The following is a 19,883-nucleotide window of genomic DNA, read 5'->3' as shown; positions in this document are numbered from 1 at the left end:
CAAATACATGTGTTGGGTGTCATGCAGGTGTTGAGGATGGGGCTGTGGGATGAACCTTGAGGGGCGCCACATATGGTGCTCTTGGGTTCTGAGCTGAAGGGAGGAAGGCTGATTCTCTACATTAGACCAGTGAGGAATGATGCAATCCATCATAGTGTCGCCCTTAATCCCGATTTGGTGGAGTTTTACAAAAAGTGGTTAAAGATACACCAAAATAACCAATATTGGCAAAGGGCATCAGACGTCGGAAATTCCTAAAGACACAGCATAAAGATGCATTGAAACCAATGTAGTAGTGAACATCGATGTTAATCTATGGACCCTACCCTAGTTGGACACTTGAGTACCGCCAAAGGCCCAGCCTAACACAGGCTTGGAGAGCAAAGACACAGCCTGTTGCCTTACAAACGGGTGCACCAAATGCTCCCGAAACGTTCAGGAGCTCTGATTGGGCCATGGTGTCAAAGGTGGTAGCGATGGGCAGGCTTTTCTAAACTTAAGGGGCCCACCAAAAGTCTATTCCCCCCTTTGCCAGAACTTGCGCAAGTTCTTCCTGGACTATTGCTCCTCGCCTCCCTAACGTTCAGGAGATCTTCTGTGGTATCCAGACCACAGTTTCAAGGGTGCGGCAGTCTTCAGTATTGGTACCTCATTTGATTCCTAGCTGATTAGTTCTCCATAGATTCCCTGTTTGCCCAGATTTACCTATGAACTGCAGAAGTTTAGCTTCTCTCACCCTTTGAGTACAACTTACATCACTTGTGCTAGGAGCTAGGATATAAGGCCTCCTTTCACTCCTTGGCAGACAATAAGACTTATCCAGTAGTGTTCTCATTCGAGTGTGGCTGGAGCTTAATAGTAGTACATCAACAGCAGACACTGATTCAGGGCTCTCCACCCACTACTAAGATCCTACATTGGACACTTCCAAATTGTTTGCACAGTACTCTGATTTGGATATTAACTATCACGGAAGACACTAACTGGGAGTTTTTTGGTAGTGGACCACTTCCAACAACGAGCAGTCCATTAACTTACATATCAAAGGAAGACACCGCTCACAAGTGCAATACTTATTTGTAGAATCTCTCCCTTGACAGGTGTATGTACACACTGCAGCCCACATATGGGCAAAGCAAATGCAATGGGTGGGAGGCGCTTAGCAGCCTTCCTTCGTCATTAGTTGGATTGTCAAATAGTGCAGCATGTGCTTAAATGAGGTCTTGCTTTTAAGAAATACATATTTAAAAAAACAAAGGAACCCCAGTATTATGACCAGGGGTGGTTAAGTATTTTCAAAAACAAAGGTCAAGATGAGGCCACTAAAGTCTTCGTGTGGCCTAGGCCACTAAAGTATTTAGAACAGTGTTAGTCCGGTTAAAACAAAGTATAGTAGTCCAGGCAGGACTGGTTGTGCAATATATGCTGGGACACAAAGTTTTAGTTATTAACAAACATTTATTAACAGCAAAAACGGAGTGTCGTAGTATAAATCTAGTAATAGTTCACGTGCTCACATAACAAGTGAAAAGTGTGTGAAGTGAGGGGTGTTTTGGACGGCAGTGGGAATGGCCGCCTAACCTGGAGCTCCGCAACACAGGAGAGCGACTAAGTCCTTTTCCCGATGCACTCGGAAGACAACCCGAACGGATTTCATAGTGCCCGATGTCCGATGTTATGTGGAGCCCTCCGGATGCCTGAGCGGGGTCTGAGGTCCCGTCTTTGAATACTTCAGGCAGGTTTCAGCCCTCCACGCTCCGACATCGGAAGAATCCTGAAATGGCGCCGCACTGTCACAAAACTCCGGCCTGACGGATTGAGCTGGTTCCGCTCTCTAATGCCGACAATCAAGGCCAGCGTGACCGGGGGAAAAGAGCACCTCATTCAAGCCTCTCAACACCCCTTCGAAAGGTGAGATTTACTGGCAATAGCATCCGCGGCAACTGTCTGATCTGCCCGCCCTGCCTGACCTTAAAATGGCGGCTCCCCCCGATGCGCGCCTACCTGATCTAATCGCCTAATACCTCGAAGAAGCGAACAGCTTACACCAATACTGAAAGAGTCCCTCTGTCCAGCCCTTGGTCAGGCTTCTTCAGGCTTCCTCAAGCCATGGCTCCCAAACAGCGCTCCACACCAATATCGTGAGAGAAGCCCTTTCCTCAATATAAATACTTGCACCTCACTGCTGCCACCGAGAAGAGGAGAATCTCTGTCCAGCCCTCATTACCAACATCGTGGGGGGAGAGCCGCGAGCCTTACTCTATCAAATGAAGAGAGCCTCCCAAACCTTCGCGCCACTAACATAGGGCGAGAATCTAGATCGGGAACCTCTGCCAGCATAAGCACTCCGTCCAGCACTAGCCTTCACTACCACCAACATGAGGTGAGAACCGCGAACCTTACTCCTTTGAATCTCAGGAACTTTGTGAGATCAATACTTATCTCGCGTCCGCAGCCCCACGACCTGCCGTAAATACATTGCCGATCTTTGAACCAAGTAGAGGCAAGTAAGCTCATATACTACTCTACTCTACTCTCGGAAGAGCTTACTGCCCAGCACAAGACCACCTCGAACGGAAGTGTTCATCTGTTCATCTGTCTGACACTCCTGTCCTCCCAGCAACCTGTTCTTACCCCCGTCTCGTCCAGAGCTCGCCCGGCCATCAGTCACCATCCATTGTGTACCCTCGCTCTTCATCTGGGTCCTCCTGGGTGCAGTCTCTCTCCACACAAAACAGCGGTTGCTACTATCGCCAACCTTCACTACTAAAATGGCGGGCAGAGAAGACAGGAACAGCACAAAGAAGGTGAGGCCAGATCCTCTGATCTCCGACTCTCCCATTAAAAGCAAACCGGACATGGCGGCGACGATGGATATGATCCTAAAAAAATTGGCAGACCTCACCGATATCTCCAAATCCACCAAGGCTTATACGGACACAATGCAACTCGAGCTAACGGCGATCAGGGCCGACATGAGTGCTCTAAAGTCAGGCCTGGGGTCAGCAGAACAACGCATTAGCGACGTAGAAGATATATCGCGCCAGTCGGCATCCAGAATCCAACGCCTGGAAACTGCCCCCGACTCCCTCAGACGTCACAAGGCTGAGCTGGAAGACCGCAACAGACGGGGGAACGTTAGAATTTTCGGCATACCAGAAAACGCAGAAAAGGATGCTGACTCCTGCGTGGCTTTCCTAGAATCATGGATCCCCATGGTCACCAAGACAGAATTTCCGCATGGCCTCGAATTGGACAGGGCGCACAGGATCCCCACCTTCACAAACAAGCACACTAAAGGGCCCAGACCGATGATATGCAAACCGCTTAGATTTCAGCACGTTGATCTGATCCTCCAATATGCAAGAAAAAACCACTCCATCATCTGGGAAGGTCACAAAATCATCTTCACGCAGGACTTCTCTAAGGATACGGTGGAGGTGCGCAAAGGTTTCCTCGACCTCCGAACCAAACTTAGAGCCAAGAACATCCCCTTCTCCTTCGCAGGGCCAGCCAAGTTCAAAGTCATTATAAACGGTCACCCAAGATTCTTCACGGACCCAAAAGACCTGGCATGCCATCTCGAAGACTGCCCAACTCAAGAAATGGATCAATCTATTGGACTGTCCAACAAACGGAAGACCACGTGAAAACCATGGGTCTAAACCACACGACGCAGATCATTTGGATCATTTGGATCACAGCCTTTTGTGGTTTCCTTTGCGGAATCTCACCGACTGCCTCATGTTAGCTATATCCTCAAAGAACTCTATTCGGCTCCTGTCTGACGGCCGTGAAGCCCGACGATCTGTTTCGCGGAACACTTGGTACCGTGAGTTCATAAACTGGGCCACCAGGGCCAACCCAGTGACTTCTTGTAATATCAGATTGCTTGTGTTTCTTCTTGAATTTTGTCTTACGCACTTGGGTACAACTAGTACTACATACTCTCTATGAGGTGCTTTTTGCCTTCCAGGTAGGCTTCCACACACCTAGTTCACATTCCTAGACCACACACCTAGATCTAATTCCTCACCAATTTAACCTCTATTTTGGGCAGGTTGAGTCAGCTGGTACACTATGCGCGTCATAACGCGCCTTTCAGATACCAAGTAGGCCGCTGACCACATAGTTTCATTGCCGTATAGAATCGAATAGATCTTTGCCTAGTTGTTCCAAAAAAGACACCATTACCTAGGTTGTCTCGCTTAATAGTATTACTGTTAACAAAGGTTACTCCGAGCCTTATGCTCGTTTGCTATATAGCCCACTACGTTCAACATTGGGACTGCTAATATAGTAATTCTACTGTTATTATTACTCCTGTTTTGCTCAGCAAGGTACGGTCGTCGTACTCCCTACGTACGTATTTGGGGGGAGCCGAGGGTGGGGGGAGAGGGAGGGGTCACCTGGGGAATTTGAAAATGAGAGCGTATGTAAGAGATAACAAACGTCATAGTTTAAGAGCCTTTTACTTCATTTTGTATTGTTTGTATTGTTTTCTGTTCTTGATGGTATCTGCCCCTTACAGTTATAACATTCACAAACTAGTTCATCAAGTCAGTTTGCTTCCCTACTGTATCCCCAACCCTATCTGTAGACTTGCATCTCTTCACACTGCCGCATACAGCATATCCTTAAGCCTCACACTGATACTTGACCGACTTTTCCAACTCAGTGCACATGAGTCTGTCACGACAACTCGTTCATCACACGGCTCTCCGCCAGCTCTCTATTTAGCGGTACCTTCTCATACCAATGGCTAACGCAAAATCACTAACGGACGATCTTAACATAATCTCCTTGAACGTCAAAGGTCTCAATCATCCTGTGAAAAGGCGGAAAGTGTTTGAATATCTTGCTAAAACAAAAGGGGATATCATCCTGTTGCAGGAAACCAAGCTATCAGAGGATGACTTGCGCTTCCTTAACATTCACTGGTCTTCCCATGTTCTGTCCTCTGCTGCATCACACAAAAAGGGTGGAGTAATCACTCTTCTATCGAAAAAATCCAATCTGACACTGATATCACACACTCATGACACAGTAGGTAGACTATTAGTGACCCATCTACGTAGAGAAGATGACCCCATCCACGTGGTAAACATTTACGGCCCCAATTCAGATGACCCCGAGTTCTGGGACTCAGTCTCTCGCTCAATGGAGCATATCCCACAAGATGACCTTCTGATAGTGGGGGGCGACTTCAACCTCCCCCTCGATCCCATACTAGACAGGCAGTCCAAGTGCTCTTTCCACCCTTCACGTTCGCATGAGGCCCTGCTTCGTCTCTGTGAGCGCTATTGCCTAAAGGACTCATGGCGTCTACAGAACCCCGATGGGAGGGACTACACCTTTTATTCCGCCCCTCACAATTCCTACTCGCGTATTGATTTTATCCTAGTCTCCAATTCTTTCACACACCTGATTGAGGAAACCGACATTGCCCCCAAATTGGTTTCCGATCATGCCTGTATCCACACCAAACTTGCCGGATCCCGATCGATCCGTCCACCTAGAAGATGGCGCTTTAATGAGGAAACCCTAACCAATCCCAACGACAAACTTCTGATAGCTAACGCCATTGAGGAATACTTGCTACTAAACAATATCCCAAACACCGCACCTAACACCCTATGGGACGCACTTAAAGCCACGATCCGTGGAGCCATTATCAACATCAGAGCCAAAGCCAACAAGGCACTGAACAAAGACCTGGAGCAACTGGAACAAGAAATCAGTTCTCTAGAATCCCAACACATAGCCAACCCCCAAGATCTCAAGCCCCTAGACATCCTAATCAAAAAGAAATATGAATACAATGCCATCACTAGTAAAAGAGCGGGTGTATGGATCAACCGTTTCAAAGCCCTAAAGTTATGCGAGGGGAACAAAGCGGGTAAACTGCTAGCTTCTTACCTCAAACACAAACAAAGGATGTCAACCATATCCTCAATAAAAGACTCCGCAAACAACACCCACACCAACCAGACCAAGATCTTAGACACTTTTAAAACCTTCTATGAAGATCTTTATAGGAACGACAGACCCCTGGACATAACTGCTTGCACCGAATACCTTGAATCCCTCGACCTCCCTAAATTAGCAGAAACTGACAAACTACAATTAGGGTCCCCCGTTAGTCAAAAAGAGATTTCAACTGCCATCAAAACACTGAAAAGCAACAAAGCCCCCGGTCCGGATGGCTTTTCTGCTTCCTTTTATAAAGCCTTTGAAAACCAACTTACCCCTACGCTCCAAACAGTTTTCAATTCTACCGCATCCAGTGGGAGCATTTCCCCCTCAATGAGTGAGGCTACGATAATCGTTATCCCTAAAGAAGGGAAGGACCCACTCCAAACCAAAAACTACCGCCCCATCGCCTTAATAAATCTTGATTGCAAGATATATGCCAAGATCTTAGCAAATAGACTAAACGCTGTTCTCCCCAACCTGATAAGCCCGTCCCAAGTTGGTTTCCTGAAACACAGGATGTCGAACGATAATACCAGACTCCTGTGCCATATACTAGAGAAAGCTAAAAACTGCCAAGCTCCATTAGTCGCAATAACCCTGGACGCTGAAAAAGCCTTCGACAAGGTTTCATGGCCCTTTCTCCGACAATGTATGCACTCATTCAACCTCGGTCACTCTTTCATCACAATGGTGATGGCCCTATACTCCTCCCCCTCAGTGCGAATAGCAATCAACGGCACCCTCTCCAATCCATTTTGCCTCTACCAGGGTACTAGGCAAGGTTGCCCACTTTCACCGGCACTCTTCCTTCTGGCCCTTGAACCCCTCCTAACTGACATCAAACGGAATGAGGACATTGAGGGAGTCTCCTTCGGAGACACTCGGATAAAACTGGCAGCTTATGCTGACGATATACTGATCGTCACAGAAAACCCATCCAAATCCATTGCGGGACTCATGACCTCAATCAGCAAATATTCGGCCCTATCTGGGTATAAATTAAACAAGGACAAATCCGAAGTCAAACCACTAAATGTCCTCACCACCAAAGAAGTCCTTGGTAACTCGGGTCTGGCCTGGCAGACAGATGTTATAAAATACGAGTACACTCAAACACAACGAGTCAGCCACATTAGCGAAAATTAAAAGAATCCTGGATGGCTGGTCCCCGAGGTTTATCACATGGTGGGGTCGGGTAGAAACTGTAAAAATGATGATATCCCCGCTAGTCAATTACCTGAGCACAATGCTACCCCTCACCTTCTCCAAAGAATTCCATTCCAAGCTAGACAAGATGATATCCTCCTTCCTTTGGCAAGGGAAAAAGGCCAGAATTAGCCTGAAAAAACTCCGTCTTGATAAAACCCTGGGAGGCGTCAATCTGGCGGATTTCAAGCTCTATCAGACCGCTTTTTTGGCCAGACAGGGTTCATTCTGGCTGACCCCACGCACAGACTACACCCCAGTGTGGCTATCTGTGGAAAAATCCCTTCTTCAAGGCCTTGACCCCTCCGCCCTTCTTACCATTAAAATACACCCCACTCTAGACTCGGGAACCATCTTCAAACACACGAAAGCAGCCCTCCTTCACGTAAGTAAACTTTTACCTCACCAATTCCGTAGATCGAAGTGGGAATCGTTATGGCAGAATAACACCCTAACATACAAAGGGAAACCACTAAATAACTCTACATGGATAGAGAGAGGAATATACTTCCCTCACCAATTATTTGAAGGTTCTTCACCACTTACCTTCTGTGAATTACAAAGTAGATTTCAACTCCACAACATAGAATTCTACTATTTCTTACACATTAAGGTGGCACTCACCAAGGCAGCTCTGAATGACATCACCCCTCCCTTCCTGACTACCTAAACTCACTTAATAGACTTGGCCATCAGGTTTCCAGAATGTACAAATTGATTCGCCCTCAGAGGTCCAACCTGACTAAATCCATGCAGTCATTCTGGGAATCATGTTCATCCACAACAATCTCAGAAGTAGAGTGGGACAGAATTTGGGAGTCAACCACACGACACAAAATTAGCCCTACACTGTCCCAAACTAAATTCTGGCTACTCCACAAAGCCTTTTGGACCCCTAGAAGACTCTTCTTGCACAATATCAAAGACGATGACTCTTGCTGGAACTGTATGGCGGAAGGTGGAGACCTTGAACACCTAATATTTAAATGCCCTCGTGTTGCTGCCTACTGGGATAGAATCTTTGAGTTCATCACCAAAGTCCTACATATTTCTCTCCCGAGAGAATTTGCAACTCTAGTCCTGGGATTTACCAAAGCCGTCACTCTTAATGACAATGACAAAGCCCTACTTGACCTGCTTCTGACGGCGGCGGTTAAAATTATATTGAATAACTGGAAGGACACAGGGAAAGCCTCTTTCCCCCATTGGCTTAACTGGGTCTCAAATCTTAGAGGAGCCGATAATACAGCTCTTGCCTCTACACCCTGGCGCCCCCCACATAGGAAATTATGGTCCTCACTCGATGCTCACTTTGACCTTTTCAAGCCTCCGTGATTGTCCCCTTCCCAAGACTCTGTTACTCATAAATAGCACTGTCGATTTACACCTCTTGTTGGCGTGACATTTTCATTGTGTATTGATGCAGTGCCCAATGTCCTTGGTTTCCTATTTACTTGTTGATTTATTCATTGATTTATTTATCTATTTATTTATTTTTGCTTTTTGCTTTCATCAAATATCTGTACCATGCTTGATTTATGCTCTGGATTGTAATGCTCTATCTTACTCCTTCTCTCTCAATAAAAACTTTGTGAAATAAAAAAAAAAAAATTAGATTAGATTGATAACAACAATATGCAAACTCCAAGTTAATTAAAGGCAGTAATAGAGTTTTAGTTTTAAGGGTCGACGGTGTTTCGATCTCATGAATGTGAGATCATCATCAGGACGAGACTGGTGTGAGCAGGTAGAATCAGAGTGGGCTAATTAGCCAGTAAAGGCAGGCGTCTATGGAGTCAATTTCCGGCAAGGGGAAGTGATCCGAATTGAGTCTTGCCTGAAGAGTGGCAGGAACGGTATAGTCAAAAAAAATTTTGGGTAGAGTTTTATATAGCGCGAACTTGACCCGAACTGAATCAGGTATCAGAGCGCTTTACATAGCACCAGTTACGTTACATGAGGACACGCATTCATTTTTAGGCACGGGGAGATTAAGTGATTTGCCCAGAATCACAGGAGGTTTTTGGCGTCGTTACCGAGACTCGAATCCAGGTTCCGAGGTCGAGCGCCATAGCCGTTAGGCCAACTCCTCTCCCATATAGTCAATTTGTAGGCGTATTATAGGGCAGCGGCAGCCACAGCTGATAGAATGAGGAAATGCTGGGCCGGGGTTGGAACTACGTCGGGATCAATTACAGGCGAATGAATCCTGGTAATTTCTTGCACGAGATGCGCGATGAGTCAGCGTTGATCGGGAGCAATTCACCGAGTTGCTTTTAAGAAAGGCATGATCTTGTGGTAAAATGACCCATTTCTTGCACTCTGCAAGCTCTAATGACCTGTGTAAAAGTCTTTTGTTTTTAGGGATAATTCTGCACTGACTATTCAATTTAAAGAACACAGGAAATATTACTGTGATAAATGTTCAGAATTGTGCGGCCTTTCATATGTTTTTGTGTCGGTATGGAGTATCTATGTAAGATTTATTTTCAAAACATATGTGTAATTTTGCTTACTTAATTTTTGGCTAAGCTAAGTGTCCAGTTTTATTTTGATTGTTTTGAATGTATGCATTGCCTGTAGCTGTCCTTTTTCTTGACTTACAGAAGGGAAGGCCACGGAAAAGCCATCTTGCAGAACACAATGGTGCCAAAGATTCAGATACCTCTGCAGCGCGACGCAGCAATGCCAGTCGGAAACATGGGCGGTGGAAAGGTCGAATGGAGAACCCAGGTGTTGTTGGAGCTAGAGTGGTGCGAACCGCGACAGCCTCACGCAAATCAGCCCGTAAAATTTCAGTCTTGCCTAACATGTCCAACATCAAGAACCTAACTAAACCTAGAGATCCACAGCTGTCTATCCTGCAACATGGGGACACAGGCAGTGTGGAGGGAGCTCCTCCACCCACCGACAACCAGTTCCTTCCAAAGTGTGAGATCACTGGCAAAGAGGCTCTTTCGGCTCTTTCCAGGGCAAATACCCGGCAGTGCCGACAGGAGATAGCCAATGTCATGTGTTTGCACCAGGCTGGAAAGCTGATGCCACGTTCTGTTCCACGGTACTGTCAAACATCAGGTGAGTGTTTTGAAGGGTCTCTCTGCACCATGATGATGTGCCTTTAGCTGGCGAAGTGGAATGACTCATTTAGTCCAGCATGATTATTAATATCCATCCTTTTTCCTGAGCAAGGGAACTTGTGCTGTGTAAACTCCCTTTCGAGCTTACAGAAGTAGCTGTGCGTGAAATAATCAACATATATATATGTCTGCGAAAGAAATTAACATAGGGAAAGGGGTAGGTTGCAAATACTCAACAAGCTGTGATGGGCAGCTAGCTTTTACTTGAATATTCAATTCCTTGATGGGGAAGCTGTCTCACTTATCAGGTAATGGGGACCATGCGTGCTAACTTTAAGCATCTTTAGAGATACATTGTTGTGCTAATGTTATCCATTACTGGGTTGGAGGCAGCTGTTCAGATGTTTTTAGAGAGTGGTTGTATGTTCATTACCTGGGGGAATGCATCTTTAGTACAATAGCTGTGCTTTGGGTGTTCATCAAGATAGACATCTGGGTGGCGAGAGACATCCATAAGTTTCAAATTCTAATGGGCAGTTGTACGTTAAAATCTCAACATCAGGTGGGAGGTGCGGGCACTGGATGGGTGACCATTTAGGGCCTACCAGAAGAAAAAGAAAAACGGGGAACTGTGCTTGCGAAAATTACTTAATAAAGACCTCTGGAGTCACACCATCGCTCCTATCTGTTACTGTTTCTACTCATTTACCTACCAGGAGACTGCTTATTAATGTCTGTTCCCCTGGAGGTACACCTGTCGATTTTGTTTGTGTCATGTTAATGGGTGTCCCTTTCTGTGCTTTTACTCTTGCCTCTGACAGATTATCCTGCTCTTTCTCTCCCAGATATTCATGTCCTCTACCTGGTTGTATCCCTTATTGTCATCCTCTCTCTCGTTGCCTCATTCTTTGTCTCCTTTACTACTTGTTTGTCTCACTGCCTGTGTGTCTTGCTGGCACAGGGAAGGGAAGCCCGGCCGTGCAGTGGGATGAGGCGGAGGTGAAGCGTGCACCGAGTGAGAGGCCTTTGCGTATTGCCTACATGTTGGTTGTGCACGGCAGGGCCATCAGGCAACTGAAGCGTTTGATCAAGGCCATTTATCACCAAGATCACTTCTTCTATATCCATGTGGATAAGGTAGGGGCATTTGGTCAACAGCCTGTAAACTCTTCTGGTGAAGAGAAAAAGGGTGCATGCCTTTAGAATAATGGTTCATACTGATAAAGGCAGTTGTATAATTGTCGGTTCTTGCTATTAATATGGCTTGTAGCCTTAGTCAACTGTTAGCTTAATGTTAATCCCTTGTTTCTCATTACTCCTACCCACTCTACATACTTGTCACCTGATAGCACACTCCTAAGAAAAGGATTTATGATATCTGACTTTCTCTTTTTTTTCCAGCGTTCCAATTATTTGCACCGGGAAGTGTCAGAGCTTGTGCAGCACTACCCGAACATGCGTGTCACACCCTGGCGCATGATCACCATCTGGGGTGGCGCAAGTCTTCTCACCATGTACCTGCGCAGTATGAGGGACCTGCTGGAGATGCCAGAATGGCCCTGGGACTTCTACATTAATCTTAGCGCTACTGACTACCCAACCAGGTAACTGAGAATGGGTAATATAAGGTCAATAATCAACCATTTACGAAACAGAATCTTACATTTTTGGGGTGTTGTACTGTCTCTGGGAAGGTATACATGCAAGTCACTACTTTAACATGAGCTGAGTGGATATTTTTAAATGGTGTATTTTGAAGGGTATGAACCCATGCTAATGAATAGCCATGCAATTAGGTAGTGTTTAGTAGCAAACAAGTCACCAAATACGTTTCCTAGGGGGTTAGAAAATTGGCTTTGAGAAGGTAGAATAGATAAGTGAATTTGCATTAATGCGTTAGTTTTGTATGTTCACACTTTATTTATTGGGAAAACTAACTCTGTAACGCCAATCTACATCTTCTATTTGGTTCCATTAATAGGCCGGGTGTAGTCCTTACTTTACATTCAAATGATACTAAATCTACATAAACATTCCTTGGATGATTCTGTCTCTGTTTATTGGGTATTTCACATTAAATTAGCATCTTATTGAATAACAGCATGCTTAATTTTCCCACATGTATAGATTCCTGTGCTTTGTTGTAATCAAGTCTTGAAACCCCATTTCAACAGAAGAGTCTTGAGGCTGTCCTTGACAATGTAAATCTTCAATTGGTTGCCAACAAAGACATTTTGACTTTAACTTGTATTCATTCCACATACTCTCAGCATACAGGCATCCTTAAATTATCTCAATAGTACATTGTAAGACAGCCCCACTTTTATAATTCTTGTTCATTATGCGTGCATGCATTTCTTTTTATGGATAAACTCTGTCAATTTAGCAAAACTCACTTTGGCATCCACTATCATCAGCCGTCTCATTGGTGTACTGTACAAACTGGCCATGATCCCATATTAAATCAAGCACATCAGATGTCGCCTTTGAGTGAGAGCATGCCTTTTACCCATTTCTCATTTAAATTGTGAGTTAATCTCTTTACTTCTTCCAGCTCTAGCATACTTTTTGGTTCCTATATATAGTGCATTTACTGCATATTTATTATATCTGAGTATGGTCAAGTTGGAGAAGTGAAGTTTCACAAAGTGACTATATTTTCTAAATTAGTTTTTTTAACATTTGATAAATCATGGATCTGACTCTTTTGAGAACTTTTTTTTATTGTAGCATGAGTTGCTGTTCATGATCGATTGTGTGCCAGGTCCAGTTGGGACTAAATGACAAAAAACAAGACATAATGGAGAATATGAACATGTAAATGAAATGGCACACTGTGCCTTTTCTTTTCTTTGAACATTTTTACTTGCACACATCTTCATTATACATAGTTATATTTAGAGACCAAAAAATGTAATTGAACCAAAATTTCACAGATGCTCCGATCGCTGCTCCCCTTTTTCAAAATGAGCATTTTAGCCACTGAACTTCATCACCTCTTGAAAAGAGGACCAGATAATCTGTATGTTCTGCTTAATCGGTGATACCATTATCGCCAGCCACCTTCTGCAGTCCCCTTCACCTTTATTTTCTAGCTTCAAATAAAAATGGTGAAAGCCTTGTGATTAATGTGAGTACTGCCCTGTTCCTGTTCAGTCACTGGAGTGCAGTTCCAGGGTGCAGTTTCCTGTGTCCCATTGGACTACATCTTTTGTTCAAGTTTAATACAATGAATTTTCTCTTTTAATCTATCCCAGAGATCATCTTCTATAATGGAACTATCAAATGGTCTTACTTCAATTCTGACACCATTAGCCCATTGCACATGTTATGGCATTGCCAGTTTGCTTAGGCTAACCTAGGGTGTTTTCATCTCTGAAAAGACACACACCTCCTACCTGAGAGAAAATTGCTACACCCTAGATGAATTTCGTAGACTGAACACAAATTACAGCTGGATCCGCATTTTCAAGAAAGTATTTTACCCTCCTCCATGTCAGTGAATCATTTTGCTATTCTCAAGTAACCTTGGATTTCTATTCCAAGATATCTCCAAGTGCATAGTGAATGGCAGAGTGGTGCACAGATTGCTTTCGAATATGCTTTAAGAATTTTGGGTAGTGTTAGGTTTATCCTTGTTTAGTTCATTACCTGAATCGCCTACACCACCTTTCAAAATGTACAGCAATGAGTGAGTGGTTCCACAAAGGTTCCTGAGAAACCGGAAAATCTGCAGTTTTGCTTATTTACCTCCCTTTCTATGTTTACTCCTTATCATGATAACAACAGGACCTTTTCCCAGACCTCCAGAGAGCTTAGCAACTGGGCACTATCCCTGGTTAAGCATCTGTCTGCTGGTGCAAGCAGAGCGTTGCTCTCAGTTTACAGATAATTATAAAGTACTGTCTTGAGCAGGCCTGCATTGATCCTGCTGTTGAGCACTGGCAGGAAGCCAGTCGGTCGAAGTACAAATGTTATTTTAAGTTGTATATTTCTAGTCTTGAGGAGGAAGTGCATCTTCCGGTTTTGTCCTTTTCTTCCTGGGCTCCCAGTTAAGCATATTCCTCGGCCATGGCCAAGTACTGTGGTTGCTATCCAACATCCTTAATGTGGGAGGACGAGGAGAATTTCGAATAAAATGTAAACTGTAGTACACTGTTCCGTTACACCTACTCAGGGAACCTATAAGGGACCTGGCAGGGATCATTTGCTTTTAGAAGCAGTGCCCTCGCCCACAAAAGGTGGCATAATTCATCATCGGGCCTGCTCCTCATTGGGCTGGCGCTGCAATGTCCAACGAGCCCCCACGTGAGGGCACTTTGCAGGAGAACTTTTGTAAGAATCGCCTAGCGCTGGGAAGGCTGATTTGTCCTGGGCTATTATTTACAACAAGGGGTGGTGATGGACAGAGTCTCTGAATTAAGCAGAGTACTCTCACCCAGTCAAAAGATCAGGGCTAGATCCAACACCGTTTTTTTAGCTCATTGCACCATCCCAGTTTCAGAACCTGGCTGTATGCAAATTAGTCTGTCCCTGGCCCAGTGCATCATGGGAACAGGGCAGACCAGACTACAAAAGCCAATTCTTACACTGGGAAGGAAACAAGCTTCCGGGGACCGGTTTCTGGCATTACAGCCGTCCTGGGCAGTAGGTGAGAAGATTGGACAGATGTGAATTAAAATGGGCTATAGATTTATTAAAAAAAGACTAATTTTGTTTTACTAGAAATCCAGATCTATGTCAAATTAAAAACAGTATAGGAAACTCACGGACATGATGATCCTGGTTTCCAAGTGAAAGAGCCGGATTAGGGTATCAACTTAAACAGAGAACCAACGTCAATGTAAATTCAGTAGGATGAACTCAGTATACCATAATGTCAGCCCAGGGTCTGGGATGATACGTTACAGGGTGCCTTGGGGTACTACAGCTCACTTAGACACAAACGGTGTTGCTCTCCACTGTCTCGGAGTAGGAAGTCAGGAGAGCATACAAGGATCTTCCTTGTACCACTGCCATCACCTGGACTGCCTTCTGTCAAAATTGCCTCCCACCATATGCTGAGTCAGCCAAATGGGATGCAGAAGTTCTTTATTTACCACAAGATGCCCTGCCGAGCTCAACTCGTGAGCTATCCTTTTCTTGTCCCCATGTGCACGATCACAGGACTTGCTGTGTGGGCCCAACACAATTCCTCCCTACTAGGTTCTCCCGAAGCCAACAAAATGCTGCAGCTAAGAAAGGCTTCCAAGCTGCACCAGTGTTGCAGCGGAGTTCCCCTTGGTATGTGCCGTACGTCTAAAGTCATCATAAGGAAAAAGCCAATGGTGTAATGTGGCATACGTTTTAGCAGCGCAAAAAGACCAATCTGATTTTATCATTGGAAAATTAACTCTTTTTCAGTAAAACACTCTGAAGTAATTGTAGTCCAACAAGGAGTTATTGGTCTTAAGCCAGGGTGCGTCAGAAATCGTCATTTGTAAAGAAATGTTTAAAAACACTTGATACTAAAGAAGTACATAAAGACATTCTTACATTTGTAGCAGCTTGCAGGCATCTTGCTTGTCTAGTTGTAATGAATGGATGCTGCCAATCAACAGAATGAGGTAGTGTGATTCTATGACCTTGGTCCAAGAGCCTCACAATAATTAAGTCTAGACCTGGTGCTCTAGCTTCACCAAATGTGAACTCAGGCTAACATGGAATAGGATAGGTCAGTCTGAGCAATAACTTTTTCCTCTAAGCTACAAGACATGGATGGGGCTATGCTTCCAGGGGTGGGTTTAGCACTTGGGGAACTGTTGTGTTATGTTCAATTATTTTATATAGCGCATTCCCACTGTATGTATGGTCCTAGTCAGTGTATTTTCGATTTCTGGGGGACCTTTCTGTTTCTGGGATTCTCTTGATTGAGTTGAAGTGATCTACTGATATCTGTGTTTAGTGGTCTCTTACTGTTGACATAGAAGTATCCCAGGGATGTAGTTAGGGCTCCCAGTTTTATGGTATTTATTTTTTGGCCATTTCCGTCTGTATTTATCCATGTTTATTTTTTGGCCATTTTATTTGGATTTATCCATATTTATTCTGTGTTTTGCGTGTAAATGAAGTTGTGAAACTGTACATTTCCAGATCTATTTAACTGATTGACGCTCATTCCTACTTTGATGTCTGTAGTGTTTTAGCTATTTAAGCTGGCAAATATTACATAACAATACAATTGGTAAATACTATTATTATACCATTAATATATGTTGACATATGGCGTTATTTAAAGAAATGTCATCCTGTTTTTAAGTCTCGCTGAGCCAGCGCATGCGCTGCTCGCTCTGCGAGACATTTAGTAGTGGGCTTTGAGCAGTCCTTCCCAAAGGCTTTTGCTGGCCTCCAGCTCTTGCGTTCACGTGGACGTGCACAGGCCATCTAGCTTTCTGTAATGTCTCATTAAGCCTTACAGCGTGTGAATCCCCTCCCCTCCCCTCCTCCCTCCCTTCTCCCAGTCCCTCCTCATCAGCTTCTCTCATTGTTGGATCCATTTCACAGGGAAGCAACGCGCGCTCCACTCGTGGGCTTGTTTAATTTTACACGAACAGTTACTAACAGTTCCCATGCTTCTTGTTTCACATTTTTCGTTTCCTATGCACAATTGAATGTTGCTTGGTTATTGTTAGGGCTGTTTTGTTAAATCGTACAAGTTTTTTGCGCTTTGCCCAGATGGCTCACGTTTACTCAGTCTACCCGTGGCAGAGGTGCGCTGCATTGGCACCGTTGCCGCCGTAATCAACAGAGGAGGCTGATTTCTTACTTTCGTTCTGAAGTCTGTCAACCTTCAGTGCGGAAGGATGGTTGAATTAGATAGACAAGTCTGACATCTAGTGGTAGACTATATTTTTGCATTGATTTAGCATGTTAGAAGATCTAAATAAATCTTGGTTTACAGGAGAGGTCTCATACATTGTTTTGAAGGAACTATGTATTTTAGGACTGTGTGCCAGCCGCATGCTGCTTTCCAGGTAAAAAGAACGACTACACTTCCAGTATGCAAAACTCGACCCTATCCAGGATGCCAACTCACTTTGTACCTTTCCCAGCGTCGTTTGCATGGCAGCTTCTCTGCAGTCAGTGTTTAAAGGCTGTCTTAAATATCTTCTGTGTGTCGCCCTAACTCTCGCTGGGCTGACGCTTGCTACCAGCCATATAGTGCCCTATGCTGAATCTGATAAACAAATACGACCCCGTTAACTCAACCAACCCCACCTCCATGATCAGGGCTGATAACTAATTCCGCACTGAAACACATAACAATTTTCCTCGCTCTCTGTTTAGTCGACACCCTCTGAACAGTGGCGGTGCGTCCATTGGGGGCGTTGGGGCGTTGCCCCACTAGGCACTGCCAAGAATTAAAAAGGATTTGAAAAATAATTAAATCTGAGCGGCACTGCGTGCTACCGCCCCTGGACAAGCCCGACCGAATCGGGCATCGCACAAGGAAGTGGGCCGTTGGGGGCGGGGCTGCGGGAGAGAGTGACAGGCAACCAAAGCAGAATAGCGTAGAAGCAGCGAGCGGCCGGCGCATGTGAAATCCAGGAGTACTAAATCGTTCGACTGGCTAGTGCATGCGTAGACTGGTAGACTCCTTCCCCCCCCCCCCCAATAGCACTCAGAGAGACTGTGGCAGGGACCCGGGGCCTCGGCCTCATTATGGGCAGAATAGTACCTGCTCGTAGCCAATCCTGGGGCAGTGGCGCTGTTAACGCTGTGCCAGGATTGGATGCTGCAGCAGGATGGTGCGGGGCATGGGTGTTGGCTGCTCTGCTGTTGGGCCGCACTGTATGGCCAATCACCAGCCACTAGCAGAACAGAAGACGAAGGCGCCATTGAAGACAGCAGAGGCGGAGCGGACCCGGTCACTGCGGTCAGTTCATATTTTAACTTTAATTTTAACCCCCCACCCTCTCGGCCCCCTGCCTGTATTGCGAGCTGCAACTGAGTAAAGCAGGAGCCAGGATTCCTGGAAGACATGCCGCGGAGCCACAGGTTCGGGTGCAGAGGATCACACGTGCATGCGTTTCTCTTTGTGATGCACCCGGGGCAGAGGCGCCGATAGCAGCAGCGTGTGTTGTAAATTGGAATAATGGGACTTGTTTGATATTGTCATAAGTAACCCAGAGGGCCCGGCCCAGGTACCACGGGGGTCCAATCTCAAGTGCTGATCAGACTCGGATGCTTATTGTAAGTCGGAAGTCCCTTCAACTGCAGAGCAGGGACACACCCCACTATGCCTTTCAATTAAGCTTAATGTGACATTACTGCACAAAGCAGTGTAGCATTGGACACTCTATGGCTCTTCATTTAGGTGAGTAAGGCATGCATGCCATTTCAAATAAAACAACTGTGCGGCTTTGGGTCCTAATCACACGGTCATCACATCTTTAATATATGTTCTAGTCTAGAAATTCAGAAATCTTAATTATATTAGGAATCATGCAGAGTAATCTACATGGATTTAAAATATGTGAATAATACCGGGATGTGTTCACTTAAAAAAAAAAACTATTATTGACTCTTCTTCTTGTCTGATCGTCGCCAGAGCGCCAAGAAACCGCTGGTGAACACAAACACGCGCTATGTAAAATCGATTAACATAAACTGAAACCAATAGAGGCACGCTGTGCTGTAAAAATATAGGTACATAAGTTCTGCATTCATTATCTGACTATGCTCCATGTTTTTAAAGCAGGTTGTGTGTGTCACACGCTCCAGCGTATTTTGTCTTCTCTGATTGCACTATTTATTCTTCGTGCTACAATTGTTGAGGAGCAAGAGTCGCTGATGTATAATTCATGATGAAAAGTTTTTTGGACTTGCAGTATCTGGGATGCCATATTTGTCGAAGTACCACGTCATGTTTGGGAGATTTTTTTGTTATTTAATTTCGATGAGTTTGGCTACTTATCTAAGACCAGTATATCAAAAAACTCTGGGGTGACTTACTTACTTTGAATTTGATGGTGCATTTCAGGCATGGAATATGTATGCAAGGGCCTTCAGATTGAAACTGTTGTGATCTGTGTAGGTTTTGAGGGGCAATTACATGCAACGGGGCCCTTTAGGTGCCCTTGCTTACAGAGTTGCTTGCTAGTCTCGGAAGGTAACGGGCAGTAGTCTTTTTTGACACTCCTTGATTGTCCTGGTGAAAACTACAGGTAGAAGGGAGTAGTAGAATCTCCTTTCTAACCGGAATTATTGCTTTCTTTGAGCAAATCCATTTTTGCAGCAAGGAAGTGCAAACGCTTTCTCTTGTGTTACCAGAAACTGTAGCTTTGTTTAAACGGACAGGGCCTGTTCATTTATCATTTGCCCCTATAGATATTGAGAACAGATGTCTCTGCCCAATAACAGTACTGTTAGTACACCTCCTGCTCCTGTCCCCAGCAGTTTGACTAATTTCTCTTGTCTTCATTTAAGGCTTTCCGGTTTGTTGCCCTGTCCTACTCATATAAACTAAAGCACAGGCCCTCAATTCTGCTGCCTACAAGTCTCAACAGCACACTACCCTGTGACAGTCCCTTAATGCCCTACCCTTCACTGTCCTAAACTATCCTGCCTTTCACTGTTCTGTCT

The 19,883-nt window shown here is 44.9% G+C and overlaps 1 protein-coding gene across 2 annotated transcripts in view; it reads left to right on the top strand.

The window, feature by feature from the left end:
- XYLT2 (xylosyltransferase 2) overlaps nt 1–19,883 on the top strand; it is a 165,122-nt gene that overhangs the window by 48,736 nt on the left and 96,503 nt on the right. For both annotated transcript variants that reach the window (XM_078654466.1, XM_078654465.1), the window contains exons 2-4: nt 9,789–10,257; nt 11,221–11,396; nt 11,661–11,863. In XM_078654466.1, coding sequence (XP_078510592.1) covers nt 9,789–10,257; nt 11,221–11,396; nt 11,661–11,863 — 848 coding nt within the window. The remainder of the gene's footprint in view (nt 1–9,788; nt 10,258–11,220; nt 11,397–11,660; nt 11,864–19,883) is intronic.

The sequence above is a fragment of the Lissotriton helveticus genome, chromosome 7 (genome assembly GCF_964261635.1).
Source record: "Lissotriton helveticus chromosome 7, aLisHel1.1, whole genome shotgun sequence".
Classification (NCBI taxonomy): domain Eukaryota; kingdom Metazoa; phylum Chordata; class Amphibia; order Caudata; family Salamandridae; genus Lissotriton; species Lissotriton helveticus.
This window is presented reverse-complemented; position numbering and strand designations above follow the sequence as displayed.